At 37.5% G+C, this 23,231-nt stretch overlaps 2 protein-coding genes across 3 annotated transcripts in view; one reads left to right on the top strand and one right to left on the bottom strand.

Moving 5' to 3' along the window:
- Nucleotides 1-23,231, bottom strand: part of LOC124156343 (ectonucleoside triphosphate diphosphohydrolase 1-like) — a 110,141-nt gene that overhangs the window by 81,584 nt on the left and 5,326 nt on the right. The window lies entirely within an intron of this gene.
- On the top strand, nt 6,704-22,462 carry LOC124156345 (phenoloxidase-activating factor 2-like). The gene is made up of 6 exons (XM_046530850.1): nt 6,704-6,967; nt 10,599-10,849; nt 12,171-12,485; nt 13,115-13,386; nt 17,748-17,911; nt 22,052-22,462. Exons 2-6 carry the CDS (start codon nt 10,611-10,613, stop codon nt 22,253-22,255), a joined length of 1,194 nt encoding a protein of 397 aa, XP_046386806.1. The 5' UTR covers nt 6,704-6,967; nt 10,599-10,610; the 3' UTR covers nt 22,256-22,462.

Here is a 23,231-nt window from a genome sequence, read left to right as displayed (position 1 = left end):
CTACAGCGTCGTCTGCAAATAATCGTAACTTACTCTGCACTACTTCGCCAATGTCGTTTATATAAAGAAGGAATAGGAGTGGGCCAATGACAATACCCTGAGGAACGCCAGAAGTCACTCTAACCTCATTGGAGACTGCACCGTCTAATACTACTCTTTGGACGCGGTCGCTCAAAAATTCTCTTATCCAGGAAATGACATCTTCGTCTAGACCATAAGATTTCAGTTTTATTATTAACTTTCCGTGGGGTACTTTATCAAATGCCTTTTGGAAATCAAGGAAAATCGCGTCTACTGGAATGTTGTCTTCCCCGGAGACTAAAATATCGTGGGCGAAAAGCGCTAACTGAGTTTCGCAAGATCTGCTTTTCCTGAATCCATGTTGAGTTCCCATTAATAAGTTTTGCGCGTCTAGGTATTTCATTACCGAGCTGACTACGATGTGTTCAAGGACTTTGCGAGAGATGGACGTTAAATATCGGCCTGTAATTAGATGGCTGTTCCTTGTCTCCACTAAAATAATGCCATGACGTAGTCTTGAACCATGGTCCTTCGGGTGAGACCTTTTCTTTCAATCGTGCACGCTACCACTACCCCATCAGACCCATTATAACCCACTTCATTGAGGATTAAAATGCCAATCAAAAATTTGGATCAACTTGTCTTCGTTCTAACGCTCGCAGTAAAGGAAACGGATTCCAGCAAAAAAAAATGTTTTTCATAAATAAAAAACAGGTACATCAATTAAAATCTCCGTAAGCCGTCTCTATGGGAGTGGGGACCGGTGCGTTATAGTAAAATTTTAGTGGTGGTTTAAAAGATGGGACTAATCGTTTTTTATGTTTTAAATTTTAGGGTTACGGATTTAAAGAAAATATGTGTCTTTTAAAACTTCGATATGAATAAGCTAATGCTTAAGCCTGAATCACGGGATCATTTTTCCGTTGCTCCGAGTGAGAGCTCCAGCAATAATTTTTCCGGGACCAAAGAAATAGGGTAGTTTCCTTCATCAAAGACAACGAAAGGCATTGAATGCGATTACAATTAGTGTACTGTTATTAGTGTATGCATTATACGCACATTATTTGGTTTTACAAATCCTAGTTTAGACGAATGATTGATGGTCACTTTTAACCTCATTTGATTGGCGCCCATGCGTTGCCACTCCACGTGACGTCACAGAGGCCTAGATTCTGTACGAGTAGATAGGAGTTTTACATCATCTGAGATTACCAATGAATGCATGAGGCACAGAGCTCAGGGAAACATTTCTTAATAATCAACTATTAAAATTGCCGATGGTCGGAAAGTTTCCTTCGTTTGATAGGGTATAAATAATCCTTATTTAAGGCAAGCGCTACCGGCTAGCAGCCTGTATCGTAGCGGCGCTCATAGTCTCGCACCAAGGTGGCCTAACACGGCGTAAGCCGGAACCAGAATGACGTCACCCGGGCTTTTACCAGCATTCATACTTAGCCGTCGCGTTTTCGCGCGCTGGAAATTTTTCACTCTTTGTTTAGTAGCGAAAATAGATTTCATCATTTAAAAATCTAAAAGCGTGAAACACGTACTCCGGGAGTAATGATCTTTCGATTTAGGCAATTTAAAAAAAAATAGGAAACCACCCTATTATCGCTCGACCCATCACATTCTGAATCACACGGTCATTTCCACCACGCTTATTACGTCATTTTTTGTACTTACAACTGCCGTTCAACTAAAAGACAAGCGTGTCGTTGGAATCGCGGTCAGCGACCGCGCGTTCTGATTGGCAAAAGGACAGTGCCAACGATGGTTTCAGCAACGGAACAAGGGACGCGCCGAGCGTTGGAAAAAGGGATGGGATTTCCATCCCTCGAGCCATTTTCCGCAAAACTGATCGCGAGAAACAGACATTTTTTCCGCCATCATGGGAGCGATCCCTGGAACTGTCCTCGATAGGGGTGAAAAAAATGATCGTGTGAGTTAGTGATTCAGGCTTTATGTCAATCGGATTATTTGTTCACTGTATTAATAAACATTGACAAGGCGGAATGAGGAAAATGACTAAAGGGGTCTAATATATGGGTCTAATATTTCTACGGGTACTTTCCGCTCTTTGTATCATATGCAGTAAGGGAATATGAAAGAAACGAAACTCGTGGGGACAGTTGATTACTCCTTAATTAATGTGATGCGCGAAAATGTCCGCGTCAAGATACCCTATTCGGTACGCGAGTCGCTGTAATTCAAGTGACATCGATTACAAACGACCATGAAGCAAGGATATGAATACCAATGAGCAACCTCAACGCCCTTATATTCACAACCGCACGTAATCCGAAGGCCGGTCCATCAAGTAGTTATTATAATGCCCGATTAAGCCAGTAAAATACAAATGATTTTGATTCACCGAGACATAATAATTTTTGAACAATGGTATACTTCAACATGGACTACCATGAGAAAAAAATTCCACCGCTATTCATGCGGCGAAATTACCGTTGTGTAATATAACACATGCTACACAACGGTATACTTAATCAAAAAATCATATGTATAATGACATTATAAATACATATCTTGTGTAGATACACTAGGTAGATATCTACCTTTTATGACCTATCAACCTAAATGTTACCAAAGGTTCGACCTTACAATGTATCTCGAAACGGAAAGTAAATAAACTGTTTGAAATTTGAAAAATATCATTCATTTTAAATAAATTTTAAATATGATGGGTCGCATCAAATTTAAATTAAAATGACAACCAGATTGCAATCGAATGCTAGAAGTTTGCCTCAACGAATAATTTTCACGGAGGAATCAATTCATCATAAATGTAATAAATCGTTCCCTTAGGGAGTTCACTCACGCTTGGTAAAATAATGTGGCCATAACCACTACAGAAACAACTATGTTTCACTAAATATAATACAGGTTAAAAACATCGGAAAAATTGACGGTCAGCGAGTGGAGGCACAACTAAAAATCTATTGGGTCAGTGTCAATCAATAACTCAAAGGATGGCTGATTTGATGATTTAGGCCGCTTATTGGGCAGGTACACATTGTCAGAGAGAGCCTAGACTTTGAGAGCCAAACTGTGTCTATTGAACTCTTATTTTCATTACTAAAACTCGTAAGAAATCTAAATTCAGGAATGACGCCATTTCGGGAATTCGAAAAACAAACTCGCTGAAGCAACCCTCCCCCAATTGTTGACATAACTCGCTCGCAGTAGAGTCGGACCGAGAGCTTAAAATTTTTTGCGAAAAATTCTCTACCTCTCTATCTCCAAAAATGAAACCAAGCTCAACCCCAAACCAAAAATTTCAAGGTCCACAAAAAATTATAATTGGCAGTGGCAGCATATAACCGACATTTAACAGCATAAAACAGACTCTATCACGAAATGGAGAAATTTGCATAAATATTGCAGAAGAAACGCTCATCTAACCAGGAAAAAACAGGTATATCGCATACTAAATGTAAGTAACATTTATTTTGGCAGCATACAGGCAGAATTATTTAAATTAATGTGCTACTGATATGGTAAATCTACCAACCAAAAATCTGTAAATTTACTATGACTTTCAACTGCAGCCATATCTGATTCGTTATTATTGGTCTTTAGAGCTCCAAAATGATATCTTGTTTCCATTTGGTACTTTATCCTATGATCAACTGCGCGTAAAAGACAATAAGAGAGCTACAATAAATGTCGACAACCGGAATAAATGCGACTTCCATTCTTAGGAAGCGAATAAATATCATCATCCCCAGAAAAGATATACAATCTTTATTGGAGATTTCAATGCACCTAGATCGTGATTGGATAACTTATAACCCGCGAAAACTTACGCGAGTCTACGAGGAGAAATATCTTTATTTCGAAGGAATCAGCTAGATACAAAACTTAACAAAAGAAGCAAAGGAACCGAGGCGATGAGTACAAGAAAAGATAGTACAATAGTGTTATACAGAGAAGGACTAGTCAAAATTATCATAACTGAGGGCCTAATTCAAATGGACACGGATGCGAGGAACGAAAATGCTAGTACTTACTTATTCTTCCATTCTATAATAACTTGAATTTATCAGCTGTCTCGTCGATTACATGAAATATGAACAAGATAATATCAAATTAAGTCGGAATATAGGGCTTTTCACACCGTTTCATAATTTCAACACCGAATGGAATAGACTAGTTGGAGTTGACTGACCACCGTAATAAATATAATCGTTCTGCACCTGTTTTCGAAGGTAACCCGCTGTGGGATAAACTCGCCCCAGTCCAAACAAACTCCCTTGCAGGGTGGTATAGAGATAGAGTCTGCATGCCAATTACTACCTTGTCTATGCCATAAATACCATAAAATTACTCCGTGTAATGCACTTCCTGCTACACCCTATTGAACGACCTTTCGTGAGCCAATTGTAGTAGTCTGCGAATCACTCAACCTGATTAATCGAGTTCGTACCAGTTCCACCCACTCAACCATACCCCACCTGCACATGTAAGCCTTCCTAAGCGCCATGCCCATAGACAAATTGAAACCTGGTTTAGTATTTTTTTTAATTCAAAAACACATTAAAATGCTCCTTAAAATAAATGGAACACGGAGCCTTTTACAGTAACTATATTGGTTGAAATTCATATATTCTCCATCTAAATTACAGGTCGCATTAATTGAGAACTGTTTTGTTTGTCCCTCTGGCCAATAACGATAGTAACGGGAAGACTTCGACTTAACCAGAAAAAGAGAAAGAAAGTGAATAGGAGAAAGTGTTATTGCTAAGAGCTACGAAGACATTTTGGCTCCGAATAGGAAGAGTCGACGTTTAAATAAGGCATCAAATTGGTTGTCTGGGCATGGTCAGAAATATAATCAGAAGCTTGGAGAAAATAAACCAGTGAATTGGGAAATAAATAGGGCAGCACAGTTTCTCAGTTTAAAAGTCAGTGGGGAAGGTATTGAACTCACTTGCTCACCCGGTCATTGAGGTCACTCACGACGCAAGTGACCCCTAATGACCGATATAAATCCGAATAGGGAACTGATAACGCGCTCTCTTGTTTACATGAACTGGATTCAGAGAAATCTTTGAAGACCCTCCTAATTTATATGCATCTCCTGGAGGTTTTGAAGCTCATAAAAAAGCATTGCTCTACTATCAATAATACAAAGTCATAGTAACGATACTCATCAGAAGAACCATTTCAATAAAATTCATTGGTTTCAAAAAAAATTCACAACATTGACAAGAAATAGGCCTTCCTCTCTTCACCAAGATAAAATTGAGAAACGGTGCGAAGACCAGCTATACATTTAAAGTGCACCAATCTAACATTACGACTTATGGTATATTTAAAACTGGTTTTTCAGTTGTATCATTTTATTTTCGACGCATTTTGCAAATAGACTCAGCCGTGCCATGAACCAGTGTCCCGGTTGACTCATCAGTACAACACTTACCATGCCTTCAATGACAATAGGCATTTTTACCCGCTTGGGCAAAAAATCGTTCGGGCTTTCAGGGAACAAAAGGACATTTCCCCAAGAAAAAGGTGGCAGATCTCGCTTCCAGTAATCTTTTGTGCTTCGAAAAACAGGATATATCCCTCACTCAAGGCAAAGAGATAATGACCACAGTGCCTAGGGAATGTCGAAAAGGCAATGGGGAGGAGGGGTAAAATCCTTAGCCCCGCAGGATTTCAGTGGACCTCCCGGGGCCGGGCCAACCAGGCTGCAGACTGGCGAAATTGCCAGAGCTAGGCGCGCGCCGCCACCCACGTGAAGGTAACGAGGAACTGTATATTGGGTGGGTCACCAGGCTGACGTCAAATCGAATTTTAGGGCAGCCCCATTTATACAGTTTCCACATCTAACAGTTTTGCCATCCCACGCTCTCGCTTCCATAGTTCCCTCCATTCCGTGAGGGAATAAACATACCTATACGCTTACACTCGCTGAAAACAACACGCAACTAATTAGGAGCCCATGGAAAATCCTGGGACATACTTCTTCGAAAAATAAATTTCCGGCTCTAGGATGCCTAGCTAGCGTACATAACGAAATGATTTAGGTAGCATACGCCTCATTTATATTCACCTGATACCCTGGGAGACGCCTCCACTGTTTTTGGACAAACACTTATATGATGCAAAGTCTTATTGGCTCTAAAAAATATAATTTAAACAATATTAGATATTACAAAGCCATATTTCTGAACATACAAAATATTTGTTCAGAAGTCATAAATCTTAAGCACGAAATCCAATTCCTAAGGATTAAAATAAACCGGGTGGAATCCCATTCGTACCTGAGTTTTTCATGACAAAAAGGAGATCGTACACGGCGCCGAGAGGCGGAGGAGTATAAAAAAACTCCCAAGAGGTGGAGGGGGGCGGGCGCAGCAGACCGCGGTAATTGAAGGAGTCGTTCCCCAACCCCACATTAAGCGTTTCCTTGACAGTTACCACCCATCCTTGGAGAGGGTCAAACAGAATCACCGCGGAACGGACGCGTGGACGCGGACTTCTTGGAGCGGAGACGTCTTCGCTTGGTTGCCAAACCTCGATCGTCATGACGTCATCTCCCCGGCGCAAAGTTTTCACTCGCGGCGCCCGGGTTGAAGAGGGAGGTCACACGGAAAAAGGCCGAGGGGTGGGGAGAAGGAGGGTGGGAAGGGGAAGACAGGAGGAGGAGGAGTGGCCAGGGAGGAGGAAGAGGCCGGACACAACGAGGAGGTGGGTTGATGATAGCATGAGACGAACTGGAGGGTAACCCTCAACGCGGGCCGAGGAGTGCGTCGCGAACGTACCCCAGGGACGGCAGCAACACAGCCAACGGGAGACGCGAGAAAACACAACGGCGCCACCGGCAGCTCTCCACGCGATAAGTGTCCGCATCTTCCCAACGGGATAGAAGAGGGAGGAGATATTAGCTCTTTCCCGGAGCTACACCTTCACGCCGCCACAATCGGTAAGTCACTGGAGGTTGGCATGTCTCCGTGGATTGTGCATTTCGGGTGAAAAACGACAGTGCCGTCGAAAGCCACCCCCACCACCCTCACGCTATTTGGCCCCGAGCATCGAGTGTGTCTTATATGGGAGTCGTCAACAGGATGTGTGTGGTTTGCAGAGGAAAAGGCCAAGAGGTTTTGAGAGTGACTTCACGCGATATGCGCACTGAGGCAGTCAGTGCCCCAGCCGATGACCCACGACGGGTCTGCCTGCCGTCCGAAGAGGAAATTTTCTCGAGGAGCCTGCACTAAAACGAATCGGGTCCTGATGCGTGAAATCTTAAACGTCACTGTGAACTCTGACGACCGTAGCGATTTTACACACCTAGGTGATTCATTCAAGTTTAAGGAACGAAGATTACACTGAAGAGCCAAGTGATGGGTACTTAACTCTCCGTCAATTAACCGGAATTTTCCTCCCTTGCGACCAAAACAAAGATTTTTAAAGTTAAAACCGAATTGTTTACATTAAGTGGCGACGAATGCAGCCGATTTTCTGCCAAGGATAAGGCATAAACATTACCCCACTGTTCTTACTTTCCTTATCTGTGCAATGCAATTTAACTGTGCAATTGCACGATTATTTTCATGAATTCCAAATATTCACTCTAACCTGATAATCTTGGGTTGATGCTTTTAACCTTCCATCTATAATCAAGCAGCAATAGTAGCTGATCAACACATGCACTCATTATCACGTTAGACATGTGACACTTCGATGCCCTATCAAGCAAAATGCTCACACTAGAAGAGCAATATAACACTAAATAAACATCTATATATGTGGAAGGTAATTACCAAGTTCAATTACCGCACTATATATTTTATAATTGTAACACTTATTTTTGTATTATACCTTCCTTTGATTTTAGTATTCATGAATTGGTTTCAATGGATAATAGCAGTGCCTCTAACTTTCAAATTTAATACCTTCCTCATCCTGGGATAAGCATATTTGTGATAAAGCAAACCTGATACAACATCAGACAATCCCAGCTGGATGAGACAGTTTTTGGACAATTTCTTATCCGAGCATATAAAGATAACATCAATTTCTTCAAAACATAACTCACAATATGCTAATCAAAACAACATCAATTCCCTCATGAACACAAGTGTTCAAAATTCTTGCTAGGATTCAATGACATTTAAGGAGTACATATATGATTTGAATAAAGCAACCTATAACTAGGGTAAAGTGAAACAATAAGCACAGGAAATCAATATTCTACAATAAATGCATGCTCAACAAATTCAACAAGATGGAGAAACTTACTTAAAGTTCCTCGATAGCTTGCAATCCTAGCATACCTCATTTATCCCAACTATACAAATGCTAAAACAAACTTTATTTACACCCAATTAACTCCATCAATTCTCCTAAGAATTTCTCAGTCTGTTTATTAATCTTGCAACACCCGCTCTTTTCATGTCTTGGTTATGCAACTTCTCACTCATTTCTCAACTCCATGTCCACCTAATCACATAAGACCAATTTCTTTCACAAGTACCGATTAAAATAGACACAATAATCTCCTTAACTTAACCTGAATATTTATATCAAATGCTTCTTAATGCTTTCTCAAAAGAAGTCAGCAAAACTTGTTGGAGGTGAGAAAAGAATTGGTTACCCAAGAGATCACACATCAACTACAGCTAGTGAATAATGAGAACTTTCCCTATGTATAGTAGGAGATTACCTACAATTTCAGAGTACTGAAGGAACAAGTGACTTTGTACGCAGTCACGCGCACGGGTGCAAAGTTAAATACACCAAAGGATGAAGTTCGCCGTGAAAAAATATTTGACTTAGCCGGGATTCGAACCCGGATCTCCCGATTGCCGGTCAGGCGTGCTACCAGTTACACCACCAAGCCATCTTCTCAGAGCGAACTCTGACCGGCAATCGGGAGATCCGGGTTCGAATCCCGGCTAAGTCAAATATTTTTTCACGGCGAACTTCATCCTTTGGTGTATTTACAATTTCAGTATAAGTTCAACAGATTCAGGCTTCAATTGGTGGAAGTTAGACATATTTAAGTAAATGAAAGATCGTAGCACTTTTCCACAAGAGTTTTTAATGCCTACAACGCATTTCGGCTCAGTGAGCCATCATCTTGTACCAGATGATGGCTCAGTGAGCCGTACGCATTAAAAACTCTTGTGGAAAAGTGCTACAATCTTTCATTTACTTAAATACAATTTCAGTTTTCATATACAGTATCCCTTCGAAGTTAGCATAGGTTTAGAAATTATAATCCTAAAGAAAACTGATGACTTTCATGGAAAGTTAAACTTACAAATGTGCCCTTGACTATATATTTGACTACAGTTTCAAATAGTAAACAATTATATATGATAACAGTATTTTATTTCTAAATTGAAGTATGTATCTTGAATAGGCTCTCCTTTATTATTAATTGAACATAATGTCTGATGACCAAATCGATTGTCATGGTCTCCAACATTATTCTAAAATTTGGACCAAGACAACTGATGTGGCTATTCCTTTGGGCAATTTTTCACTTTCTCTGTTCTATACATTTAAAAACCCTCATATTTGAGTAACAACCATGGCACTGAATTTCACTCTGCTCCCTTATACCATTGAGCAGAGTTCATTAAGGACTCAGCAGACACATTTCTGACTCAAAAAGAAAGTTAGAAATAATGTATGGAGCAGTCTAAAATCAAACCTTAGAAATAATTCTCTTAGTGATTTGTTGAATATAGACTCCAGAAGTGTTGGGCCTGAAACATGGGGAGATGCCAAGATTGCCAAAGTGCATGAAAAAGAGTGACATATTTTTGGAAGAGAACCCCAAGCAAAGAAAATGCATATCTCAGTAACTTCTTCCCGAGAAAAAGTTCCAAACAGGGCTGAAGAAATAAAATAGATGTAATAAGTGAGTAGATAGAGATTTTCAAGCAAATATAGCCAGTGCAAGTACATAAAATCAAAGGAAATAGGAGATTATGGTGAATTGGGGTGCTAGATGCTGTTTCTTAGTTCCAGACATGAAGTAAGAATAAATAAGATAAGCAATTAATTCAGTAATTAGGTATATTGGATTCCATTCCCTCACACAGTAGGGGGAAGGAGGTCTACGCTAAAAATATTCCCTCATTTCCAGTGGAATCTTCAGGGAAAAAAGAGCACAACATGGCAAGGAGGCTTCCTTCGTAATACATATACTGATTAGTGATCAAATAAGTCTGAATCACGATAGCTAAGGAGCGAGTAGAACCTTGGAAAACAATCATCCTCAATTTGCAAAAGGAGATTGTCAAATGGAAAGAGGGGTGTGCAGTTGGTGCTGAGAAAATATTATGATTTTAAATTAATATCCTTTCCAATCAAGCAGCAATGGTGTCAGGTCACATCTATTGATTATGATGCTAGGCATGTGAAACTCAAGGTCTTATCAAGCAAAGTCTCACACTGAATTATGGTGGGGAATAGAAAGCCTATTGTACTTATTTTCCTACTCCCCAACCTGGATTAGATTTTATGATACTGTCTGAAGACCAAATTTATCTAAAACATACTCCTACACATTCATGAAATTTTGAAATTCTATTTCTTTTTAGGTTAGAGGTAACATGGCAAACAAAGTAGAGAAGCTGACAATCATATGGCTGATTTTAGCATTATCTTCCTGTGTGCAAACACAGGCTCCTCAAGGGGATGACCTGGATGCTCTAATTGATTACGTCTTCACAACTCCAAAACCTACAGATAACCAGGCAACAGCAACTGATGGATCCTGTGAATGTGTGCCTTACTACCTTTGCCAGAACAATTCCATTGTAATTGATGGGAATGGCATCCTTGACATTCGGTAAGATTTTATTCTACCTAGTTCTTACAGTAACGGATACAGAAAAAACTCGGGGGGGGGGGGGTATTCTAGCCCCCAGATACTTCATTTCATCTGGAAAATATGGGGAATGACAGTTGATTTTTAAAGCTAAACACCTAATGGGAGGTGCTTCTTTCGATTTTCTCCTGAATTTTTTTAGTAATTTTATTTAATTATTTCTATTAGGAAATCATGAAAGGTTATTTCTAGACTGGTTTAGAACTCAAGCTTTGTTATTCTGAATATTCAACCGTAAGTTATAAGTCCCCTTCCAACCTCATACAATGATTTTATTTATTTCATACAAACTGGGATCAGTCACATAAAGCTTAGTGTCAAGTTGGTGTTTTTTTTTTATACGATGGATTGAGGTATGTTTAACTCAGGGTAATCATCATGATGAGGAAAGATATTTTAAAGATATATGACAGTTATAACTGGGTCCGATATGATTTGATAATCAACTCAACCACGGCAAAATTTAACAATGGATGTGCCACAGATTTCAGCATTTCTGAAAATTATAACAATACTTTTTTACAATTGATGTATTCATGGTGATATTGAGATACTTGCAGACTTTAGTAAGTTTATTGTACCTTAAATTCACTTTCTGCAAACCAAAACCAAATAAGATATCCACTAAAATAATCAGTATCAATTATGCATACAAGTAAAATCATCCTGAAAAGTTTTTTTTTTATATTTAATAAGTTGGAAAGATCACTAGTCACCCTTCATTGCCAGTGAAATATTCTGAAACAAGTCAGATTTGTTGACAAGTTTGATCATGCTCTTTGGACCAATTTATAGGTTTATAGTGAAAGAAAAATCTTTAGATTTTAGGAAACAGGGTAAATAAGATTGGGGGGTAACCACTTAGAGAAGAAATTCTACCATAAATTTACGACTTATCGTAGAGTGAGTACCGCCTTGATTAGTCAAAAATTATTTTCTCATAGAGTGAAAACATGAGTTATGGCAAAATTGGCTTCATCTTTAATCAACAATTAAATATGTATAAGAAATTTTAAAATGACATAAAAATATGAAAAATGACAAAATAGATTAATTACTCCTGCACTATAAGTATATTCCTAATGAATTTTACCTGAAGGATGCTAGTGTTTACATATGTATGCATGTTATTAATAAAAATGGTATTAAAATTAAGAGTACAAATCACACGAAACAAAATTATTTTGAACTGATATCGATATTCAGTCATTTATATTTCACAACTATATCATATTAGTAGTAACTCGTGACATCACTAACATATTCACTGATCAATTTACAGGATTAAAGACGAAAAGTGCTCCAACTACTTGGACGTGTGCTGTGAAGCTCCTTTAGATGAAAAAATAGTTCCCCCATCAGTAACAGTTCAAACAGGATGTGGCCATCGCAACCCTGATGGAGTGGGCTTTCGAATCACAGGAGCTACAGATGGGGAGGCTCAGTTTGCAGAATTTCCATGGATGACAGCAGTTTTGAGGAAGGAGCGAGCACCCCCGATACGAGGTCGTAATCCACAAATTCTTAATGTGTTCCAGTGTGGTGGAGCACTTATTCACCCAAGTGTGGTGCTAACTGCAGCTCACTGTGTCGCAGGGTATGTTAACTTCAACTGATAGCTAATTTCAGGACCCAAGAGTGGCCATCTTTTAGAATCACTAAAGAAAAATTTTACATCCTGCTGATTTACCAAAATAATGAAAAACTTTTTTTGATATCCTTTTTAGTTAAACCATGAGTCATGACAATTTTTTTACACTCATCTAATGTAATTGTGGAGACCAAAGCTTCAAACTGTATGCGCATGTTAGTATTGCAAATGGTTTACACGTTGAGACAACGGTATCTTTTTACCAACTCAAACTATGTCTTCAAATAAAGGTGAATATTAAAGCCATAAATGAAAGAACATTCTTTAAAAAGTAGGCGTTCTAATAATCCATTCCATGGTATATATTTACTACCTGTGCTTTTAATTAGCAATTCAAAATTGCATTGATCCATAATGTTCGAAACAATTAAATTATCAAATCAATGGAAATCATAGCATAGCAGAAAACTTATTGTCTATTGTTGTTAGTTATTGTTTCTTATCGAGTATGAAACTAAAACGGCAACATTCTTTAGACTCAAAGTAAGAACATTAAATGAAGTTAGATTATGAAAGATTATATTAATCCTATTTTTTTTACTAATTATTTTATTTTAATGAATCATCCGTTACAGGCGACGACCTGGTACCCTGAAAGTACGAGCTGGTGAATGGGATACACAAACTAAAAATGAATTATTTGGTCATGAAGACAGAGATGTGGCAGACATAGTTATCCATGAACAATACTATGCAGGGGCCCTGTACAATGATGTAGCCCTACTTTTCCTATCTCAACGCATTGAACCAGCAGAAAATATAGGATATGCATGCCTGCCGAGCCAAAATGAAATCCCAAGTGGAGGTACACGATGCTTTGCTAGTGGATGGGGAAAGGATGTATTCGGTAAGTAAAAATAAGAATTGTCTGTAGAAATAATATCACTGTATTGAAAAAAAAGTCTTTTAATTCAGGCAATCAACAATACTGATCCAGAAATATCTATAGATTAATTTATCAAATAGTACCATATTATGCACAAGTGGTACACTCTTTCTCTGGCATTCCATGGCCTCGAAAACAACGTTGTGTGGTTTATTGTTGCTCATACTCTTGTCATTCCTTCCCTCAATGAAAGTTAATCCCTGCCATAATTCTAATAATGTCACCATGTCATGAAAAGTGGGCATCAACTTTTGTGTTTACTTGTTTTTAACTTAAAGAGAGAACGCTGAAATCAGGAATAATTTTGTCTGTGACTTTTCTTTCAATGTACCAAATTCTTTTAATGAATCATGACTTCCGGTTTGAGTGAATAATACCATTAATTAAGAATTTATAGAAAAATACCTATAAAAAAAAGCATTAGCACTACTGACCAGTGTCAAGCATATAACCTCACCTATCTTAACCATTTCATACTGGAACCCTAATAAGGAAAATGCTTTCCTAGGTACAGGAACCTTAGACAAATTTTTGACTTCTCTGGACAGATCACTCTAGAGGATTAGAATCATGGGGGTATACCCATCCCGAATCCGTAGGACCCTCAAACTCAGCAGGTCGCCAGGCCATTCCCTCATCATTATTCTCAACCCTTCAAAGGATTTGCAGCTTTTTCGTAGCATGAATAGGTGGCAAACATACTGCATTAATAGTTTCATATAAGAAAACATTTGTTGTACCTATAAATGATTTTAGTTTAAATATGGTATTCTTGTGTTTGTCTGACGAATAGAAATTTTCAAATGAATTTTGTACTGTTAGACTGAATTATATTCCTTGATGAAATCAGTTTTCATTCATGGTAGAATTTTGATTGAAAATTGTAGGTACCCAGAGTGAACAAAATCGGTCTGCTCTATGTTTTATATTTTCATTTACCCGCAAAGTATAAAAATATTTACAAAACTAATAGTTTACTGCAAACTGATTGTGCTGGAGTTATGGATATTGAGTTAAAGGGTTGATTACATGTACTGTAGAACAGCATTAATCCCTTGTTGACCTGGTTTGCAAGGGATGCGGCATGCCTGAGTTTATAGCTTGCATTGCACTCCCATCCCTTCTGTAAGATATAACCAGTGGCGCCGACTCCATTGGGCCTGAGGGGGCCCGAGCCCCCTCAAAAATTCATTATGGGTGTGAGGAAAAAATGTGTCAGTCTTGTCGATTTTCCCCGGAGTGTCCAGATATCGAGATTCGAGGTATCAGGGTTCTAATGTTGATCATATGACTCTTCGAAAATACTTAAAAAATTTAAAACTCACTACTTATAAAATTTCCCGGGGCAAGATCCCCGGTTTGGGCCCCCCAATATTTTTTGTAAGTCAGCAACCCTGGATAATAACTCACTTTCATCTGTTGGCATTGAAAAATTTACTAAGGGGATGAGAGGTTTAAGGGGATAAAATCTAATGCCATCAGAGGCAATCAAACAGCGGCACTTATTCTTTGCTGTGAATTATGGAAGAGATTCAAATTCATGAAATTAAGTCTTACACTAAATCATGGAGAAACGTTTATAAAACTCCTGACAAGCTCGGGTATAGATATTATAATCGAAAATATACTAGTAGATGACCAGTTGAAATTGACAGGAGCATGTTGTTGGAAAGAGCACTCTGCTTTTAGCCAGAAATCAATGTGGCAATCGTGCGAAAGATCCACAGAGAAAAATTCATTCGCCTTGACTGGGATTCGAACCCGGATCCTCCGATTTCCGGTCGAGTGCTTTAGCCAGTTAAGCTACCGAGGCGTCATTCTTCCCTGTGGATATTTGCGGACACTACCGGACAAGGTGTTGCTGGACTGCAAGGCATATGATGCCACTAGCAGTCCAAGTCGTGCGCACGGTGCCTCAGCCGGAGAGCAGGCCCGGACATAGAACACGTAGAGGTGTTCGCTCTTGACTAGTTTAAAGTATACCGGGACTAGCCACGGTGATAAATTATACGGGAGTCACCCACAATGCACAATCGTGCGAAAGATCCCCAGAGAAAAAATCATTCGAATTCGCATTTCGCACGATTGTGCATTGCGGGTGACTCCCATATAAGTTATCACCGCGGCTAGTCCCGGTACACTTTAAACAAAATCAATGTGGCAACATTGAGGACCCTAGGGTTATATCTTTGAGAGCACAGTGATGGGCCTGGCAGATATTTTTCTTAGGCACCTTTAGATTTTTCCCGATATTGTTTTTGTAGTTGTTTGATCCTACCAATATACTATCATATTGCTGCCATTTTTTCATTATAAAGAGACGTGTTAAAGGCTGTGCATTACGGCAGATCGCAAAAAATCGATTTTTTTTTTATCCATCCAGCCCACTGAAAATAAGTAGTGGGACTGTTCAAAAATAAGACCTAAAAAATATGAGACCTCCAGGTGAACCCTTGACACTCGCTCAAATACCATTCATGGGGGGAGGTCAAAAATCCAAAAATTTGACATGGTCATTCCCTACAGATTTTACCAAGTTACTAAAAGGTAAAAATATTGACATATGTCACCGTCAAGCCATAAAATGCCATTTTTGAGAACGTGTCCGCAAAGAAATTATTCCAATGGCCACACAGAGCGACAGATAGAATAGCAGCACACAGCTCACTTGCATACCCCCTTGGTCGCCTCTCTCCCTCCCACACTCTGAATATTCATCCCGCATGTGCTGCTAGGAGGGCTCTCATCTTTAATAATTTAAATTGGCAGATGTTAGAAAGTAACAGTTTTCTCTGCTGACACTGTGTGTCTGAGACAACTAGTCGAACTCACCTCACACCCCATCACTGGCATATCTGCAATTACAAAAATAAAACCCTCCATGATGACTAAAATTCATAGTGGGCTCCTATACCAATTTTCTGTTATGATGATGTCAGTAGAGCTCGAAAAATAAAGATAGACGTATTTTAGCCATTCTCACTGAGCTAGTAGAAGCATAACTCTAATGACATCACCAACCCATGAAAGTAGGCAGCCACTTCAGCTTTTTATGTTTATTTCGAACTTAAGAGAATGGCTAGAAGAATCAACTCAAAGAATAAGATGTGAAATCAGTTGAGCCATAAAATCAGGGTGTTCACTACGCATCAATTAAAATAATCCCTGAGATTTTCCCAGCGATTGGGGAAATTTCGTCTACATATTCTGAACAACTTCAGCTCAATTATTAGCACTTGTGAAAAAAAGCACAGGCATTATCACATTACCTTAATCTTTAAAAATAATATTAAGGCAGACGCTCTTTACTACCTCCTTCAAAAGGTGTTTGCCTTAAATCTTCTCAAAATGACAATGACATTGCCCATATGGAAACTTCAGTGATTTAGAACTGGGGCCATGTACGCAAACAGTTCTGCAAATTAGTTTCCAAACAATAGCTATAAGCGTATAAATAAAAGAAGGATATGGAGTAATCAACTATCCTAACAGAAAATTTATGCAATGCTAAGGTATTGAAAGAGGATCTTCCAATTAAGGGACTTGGATTTCTGGAAAAATTAGAACCAAAGCTAATAAAAATTATTTTATATTACGCTTTTGAGTATTTCATCAGGCAACAATTGGCACTAGTTTTGCCAGACCCTGCATAAGTTGAAAACGGATTTTTCAAAGACACCTGCCAGCTTCCTTGTTTTCTCAGTTTTTCTCGGAGACCAAAATTCCCTTAGTATTTCAGATTTTCCAGGTATTCCAGTTTAGTAGACACCCCATGTAATGTCATTAATGGTGAGGCTAACGTAAATGGGAAAGTCACAGCCACGACTACTGGCCATGATGGCCATATTTATTTATTTTTCCATTGAGACTCAAAGGCTACATTCTAAGCTCAAGTTGTTTGAACAATTTAGAATAGATATCTTTTCGATCAACACAGAGAACATTATCGTATAACCTCACTATATTTTTTCATCCAACAGAAACATTAAATTAGAAGAGATATTTTGGTAATCAGTTAGTTATAGCAATTGTTTCCCAAAACAATCAACAAAAGATCAAGAGAGGGTAATTTATGACTTCAAAAGAAGCCTTAGATTCATCAAGAAATTCTCCATGAGCAAAGGTTATTAATTCAAAGGCATATCATGATTTTTCAAAGAAATTGCATCACTTTGAAAGACTTTGAATTGGAGGCCCCAAAATTTTAAAAAATTCAATTTTCTCCTATTTTATTTATACCATGTAGTTGGTATTTATTTTTCTTGCAGTAGTCATATGATTCTGTTTTGACTTCAATTTTCCTATGGTTAATATTATTTTAGGCAAAGAAGGAAGGTACCAAGTCATCTTGAAAAAGATTGATTTGCCAATGGTGGATAGACCCCAGTGTGTGAATTCATTGCGACGCACACGCCTTGGTCCTAGATTCAAGCTACACTCATCTTTCGTCTGTGCAGGAGGTGAGCCAGGAAAGGATACATGCAAGGTAAGCTTCTTAATGCTACAATAGCTAATACAGTTACAAAGAATCAGTCAATGATTTACTATGCATTGGTCATTCAATTTGGTTTTTAGACAAGTAAAATAAATTTTTTTAAGGTTTAATATTTTTCTAAAATATTTCACTTTATTAACACATTCAATGCGGGCCCGATTTTCACGAAAGTCGTCAAAATTGCCTGATAAAATAAGAAAGAAAAACAGAGAGAGGTTTTCGCAGCGTAACTTCCATTCAAATACTGCTATTTACAAACGGCGCACACGGGTGGAAAGAGGGAAGCTTAATGAAGGCCATGCACACAATCAGAAGACTCAGAAGTGGATATTAGTCACGTACGGAGGCGGGGAAAGGGCTCCCGGCCCGACTGGCAGAGCACGTCAATTGACGTGCTCCGTATCTCGGCTTGGACGAGACCACGTCAATTTACGTGCTACGCACTGAATGTGTTAAACAGTTAATATATGATTACATGGTATAAAAATAATTATCCTCACTTCCCAATGATTCTGGTGCAGCAATGCAGATTGAGGTTCATATTCCAAGCCTAATTAATATGAGTGTATGCCAAATTCAAATTAAACTAATTGAATATTATCTTACACAGTTTTAAGAATAAAATATCATAAAAACAGAAGTTGAAATAAATATTTAAAATGGAAATTATGTGGATTTCACTTGGTCACAACTAACCTCCTGTTAAAAATAGTAATTACTTGATTTTGCACTTCAAATACAAAAAATTGCAGATTTAAGTATTTCAGCATGAGAAAGTGCAACGAAATTAAGCCTGATTTGATTCACTTCAATCTGAAACATTTTCACTGACAATTGATGGTTTAGAGCACTCCCCAGTGAATATGATGAAAAAATACCTAAGGTTTGCAAGACTTTTTCCATCAATCCCAATATTTTAAAGCCCTCAAAAGTCCTCCTTACTTTTTCTTTGTGATGGATGTTGAAAAATAAAACAAAAATGCAGTTCCCAAGGCCGTTGACTCAAGAAAGAGACAAATTGGTAATATCACACGTGATATACAGAAATACATCGTTAAAAACACATTTCCTTCATGCTTCTTAAAGCGCCTTCAACTCATCAGAATTGGTATTGGGACATATTATACTTTAATACAGGCGAAACACAACTTAGTGATTGTTATTTACATTTTTACAAACTATCACTGAAATTGGTTTTATGTATCAAAAAATGTATGCTACCTATTTAATGTACAGTGTGGTATTGCAGTGCACTATATATACTGCACAAATTTTATCTTCCAATATGATGAGCAATGTCACTATGCTGTTATAAGAATCCTTCATCAATCCTGATGTCTTCACTAACTTTTATACCATACATGTCATACGTAGAGTTATTATTGACAGAATTTTCTAAATTTAAGTACTTTTAAATCTCATTTTACCCTCCATTGATGAAATATTAGGGGAAACAAAATTTATTCCGACAAAACCATAATGAATAAAAAAGGAAGTCCAGTTTAGTTGTAGAATTTGATAACTACAAAGGAGAATTAGAAGTTTTCTCACAGAGTGCTTGAAGGAAGTAAGAATACAGAAGTATCCTGAATACACACAAGTCACTTAGAATAACCTAAGTTTGATATCTGACTATGTATGAACTTAAAATTAGTAATGATTATAAACAAATTCACATTATATTCAATTCAATACAATTTTCGAGGATAGGACGTTTAAAATGTAAGAAGATTTCCAACATTGAATCAAGGAGCAGATTTCCCTGAGTAGTACATACCATATTAAAATTTCTGGAGTTAATACAATAAAAATTTCTGGAGTAAACAGGGGAAAAATGCTGTGTCATTTTTACCTAAAATCATAGGATGTGGCCTAAATTTTGTGAAACTATTAAGCGTGCATTTAGATATTCCAAATACATATAGCAAAAGTAACTTTGGCTATGCTAAGGATCATTTGTAGATTTAAAGCCCAACACTAATTCTGAATATTCAAAGACACGAGGAAAAGAATTTTTACTTCTAGCCCTGTAAATTGATAAAGTAAATTCCATTTGAAATAGGTAACCATATTCACTGCACCAAATCATTTGGCCGCTTATTCCACTTCATTTATCTATGTACTTAATAGATTTTCTTATGAGTTCACCCTGTAAAGGATTATTGAAATGGAAAATGTGGCCCGAATAAATATCATTTTCATAAAGCAATATTTTCATAAAGTTGAATAAGTGAAATAGCTTGTCAACGTAAATACAAATTTTCTCATTACAATTCATTCAGCAATGTGAATAATGTTTACTGTGAAACGATAAAATTAAAGGAGATTGAATTTTCTTCATTATTTAGATTTTCCTAGGAGGCATGTAGCGGAACAAGGTCCCAAATATGGGATTTCATATTTGGCATATAATATTATAGTTTATTGTAAAACTTATTTTCTAACTGAAATAATTGTTTTTAGTCCTTAAAAAAGAAATAGATCAAATAAAATAATTATCTGTCATAAGAACAAATTCATTTTTATCGACAGATTGCATACCCTTTATATTATTATCCCTCTTTCAGGTCATTTACACTTGTAAAAGAAATGCAAGATCCTTAATATAACTTTCTAACAACTTTGAAATTTACCCAATCCTCAGCTTTTTTACTTGGTAGCTACTTGCAAAGGAGAGCTAATCTAATCAGTTAATGTGCTGACAAAGGTTAATGTTCATCATAGAGATACAATTGGTATCCTAGCTCATACAATATCCATAATTTTTATATTAAACTTTAAGATGCAACAGCTCCAGAAGCTGTTTATGTCATTAATAGGTCTGCACCTCCAATGAATTTAATCAACACAACACAAGCCTGACTAAGGTTATGAAACAAAAGTTGACTGAATAAGATCCTATGCCTACTATAACCATATTTTCTTAAAATGAAGTATGCACACTTCGCAAGTACGACCAAAAGCAACACTTAGCAACTTCTGACCCATGTAATGGTATAATGAACTAAGAAAAGCATTTTCTTAATATTGAATTTCATATTCAAACATTGAATCACATTAAAAAATTGAAAAGCATTTACAGACAGTAGCAATAACATTCAATTGTATGAAACCAATGTTTAACATACTATAAAGTCACTTTAAAAAATGTAGTCAAAGCTTAGTTTTTATGAGATAAATTACAAGTTTTAAGCTAATACATAATTATTCATCAGACTTTCTTCCTATGCTTCAGTACAGCAGAAAATGTCAAAATGGTTATCAGTCCCGTATAATTCCTGTGCACTTAATCAAATGAGCATCCTGATGAGAATTCCTGTGCAAGTCCATGAGAAATGGCATCCTGTTGGAGTGGATAGCGCTCAGGCAATAGAAGACAGTGCTCCCTTAGCCAACCACTCAGTATATACTGCCTCTACCCCTTTCCACACCATCAAACACTAAACTCAAAATCTCTTTTGAGCCTTCACTCTTCACTAGCCTTTCTGCACATGTTTACACAACACATCATCAGTTCTCATTCTTTCAGTAATGACTCTTTTGCTATTAGTTTCCTTTTTTCAAATTCCACTAATGCTACCCAGAGTTAAAACTATTCTCACTTTTAAAGTTTAAAAAGATCTAATTTCATATTTAGCGCGAAATTCCTTGCCTTCAAAGCCTTATAAACAACCATAATATTGTTTTGTGTAATTAATTTATTAATCTGTATTTGTCACTCTGTTTCCGTAGCCCATCCATTAATTCCTGTGAGCCTTTCTCTGTCTGGTTTATTATTACCTCGTCATTCAAAAACCTCACCGTCACCCAAATCCCACCATACCCTCATTTCTTCCCCATACACATGAAATGGCAAGGGAAACTGAACAGATTTGTCTCATGCTAAATTTATACAAAAGAATTTTGGAGAAGAGAAACAAATTCTAAATCCAGCAAAACCAATTAAAATGTTTTAACCAAATACAAAATGAACAACAGCAAACTTTACTCACAGCATATTTTCTTGTATACATTGGTGACCATTGACCATATCCAAACTTCACAGAATTAGGAATTAATGAGGATTCCAAAAGAAAGCCATTAAATTGCACAGATAACGTGTTATTGATAACGTCTTGTGTATCTTTACAGGGAGATGGAGGAAGTCCACTAGTGTGCCCCATACCAGGTCATCCAGACAGATATATGCAGACTGGAATTGTAGCCTGGGGTATTGGCTGTGGTGAAAGTGGTACTCCGGGAGTTTATGCAAATGTTGCACGTTTTAGGAATTGGATCGATGAACAATTAGTGTATAACAACCTTGATACATCATACTATCGATATCAAGGATAGGACAAAAAAATCCTTTGAAGGTGGTACGAAAAGTGGATTACAGGATTTATTACGCATATGGCATTAAACTGATACAGTAATGAACATATGAATGACATATTTGTTAACAATTACAAGCAGAGACTCTTGGGTTCCAATGAAAAATGTCTGTATCTATCTATTTATAAAATAAACCTTATTTAACTTTCGCAATTTATATGCACTAGAGCTTAATGGTTTCATTGGAGTGATGGTAATAAGTGACATGATACATGTGCAATAGAAAATAATAAAAAATTCAAATTGGAAAAATTGAGACCATCAAAATTAGTCAACATAATGGTAGCCGGATCATTTCAACAAATCTAAAGAAATGAAAATCTATTAGTTGCAAAATAATAAGGTAGTTTCCTTCATGAAAGAAAACAAAAGGCACTGATTGTGATTCGTTACCCACCATTAGTGTATTCATAATATACAAATTATTTGGTTTTAGAATCTCAGTTTAGACAAATGTTAATGGTCAATTTTAACCTCATTTGAAAAAGGCCAGATTGGCGCCCATGCAATGCCACTCCACGTGATGTCAGGGGGACCTAGCTTCTATACAAGTAGATAGGAGTTTTACATCGTCTGAGATTACCAATGCATGCATGAGGCACAGAGCTCAGGGAAACATCTCTTAATAATCACTTATTAAAATTACCAATGGTCAGAAAGTTTCCTTTGTTTGATAGGGCATTAATAATCCTTATTTAAGCCAAGCACTACCTGCTAGCAGGGTACTCTGATACCTGCTTGTAGCCTGCATCGTAGCGGCGCTCATAGCATCGCACCAAGGGGGGTTCACATGGCGGCATCCAGAACCAGAATGACGTCACATGGGCTTTTCCCAACATTCATACTTAGCCATCGTGTTTTCGCATGCTTGAAATTTTTCATTCGCCAAAAAATAGATATCGCCATTTAAAAATCAAAAAGCGTGAAATATGTACTC

The sequence above is a fragment of the Ischnura elegans genome, chromosome 3 (genome assembly GCF_921293095.1).
Source record: "Ischnura elegans chromosome 3, ioIscEleg1.1, whole genome shotgun sequence".
Classification (NCBI taxonomy): domain Eukaryota; kingdom Metazoa; phylum Arthropoda; class Insecta; order Odonata; family Coenagrionidae; genus Ischnura; species Ischnura elegans.
This window is presented reverse-complemented; position numbering and strand designations above follow the sequence as displayed.

Bases quoted from the DNA above. Each gene is read 5' to 3' on its own strand.
- LOC124156345 (XM_046530850.1), top strand. From the start codon at position 10,611: ATGGCAAACAAAGTAGAGAAGCTGACAATCATATGGCTGATTTTAGCA. The intron at 12,486-13,114 runs GTATGTTAACTT...CATCCGTTACAG, and splicing joins GCAGCTCACTGTGTCGCAGG to GCGACGACCTGGTACCCTGA. The intron at 13,387-17,747 runs GTAAGTAAAAAT...ATATTATTTTAG, and splicing joins ATGGGGAAAGGATGTATTCG to GCAAAGAAGGAAGGTACCAA.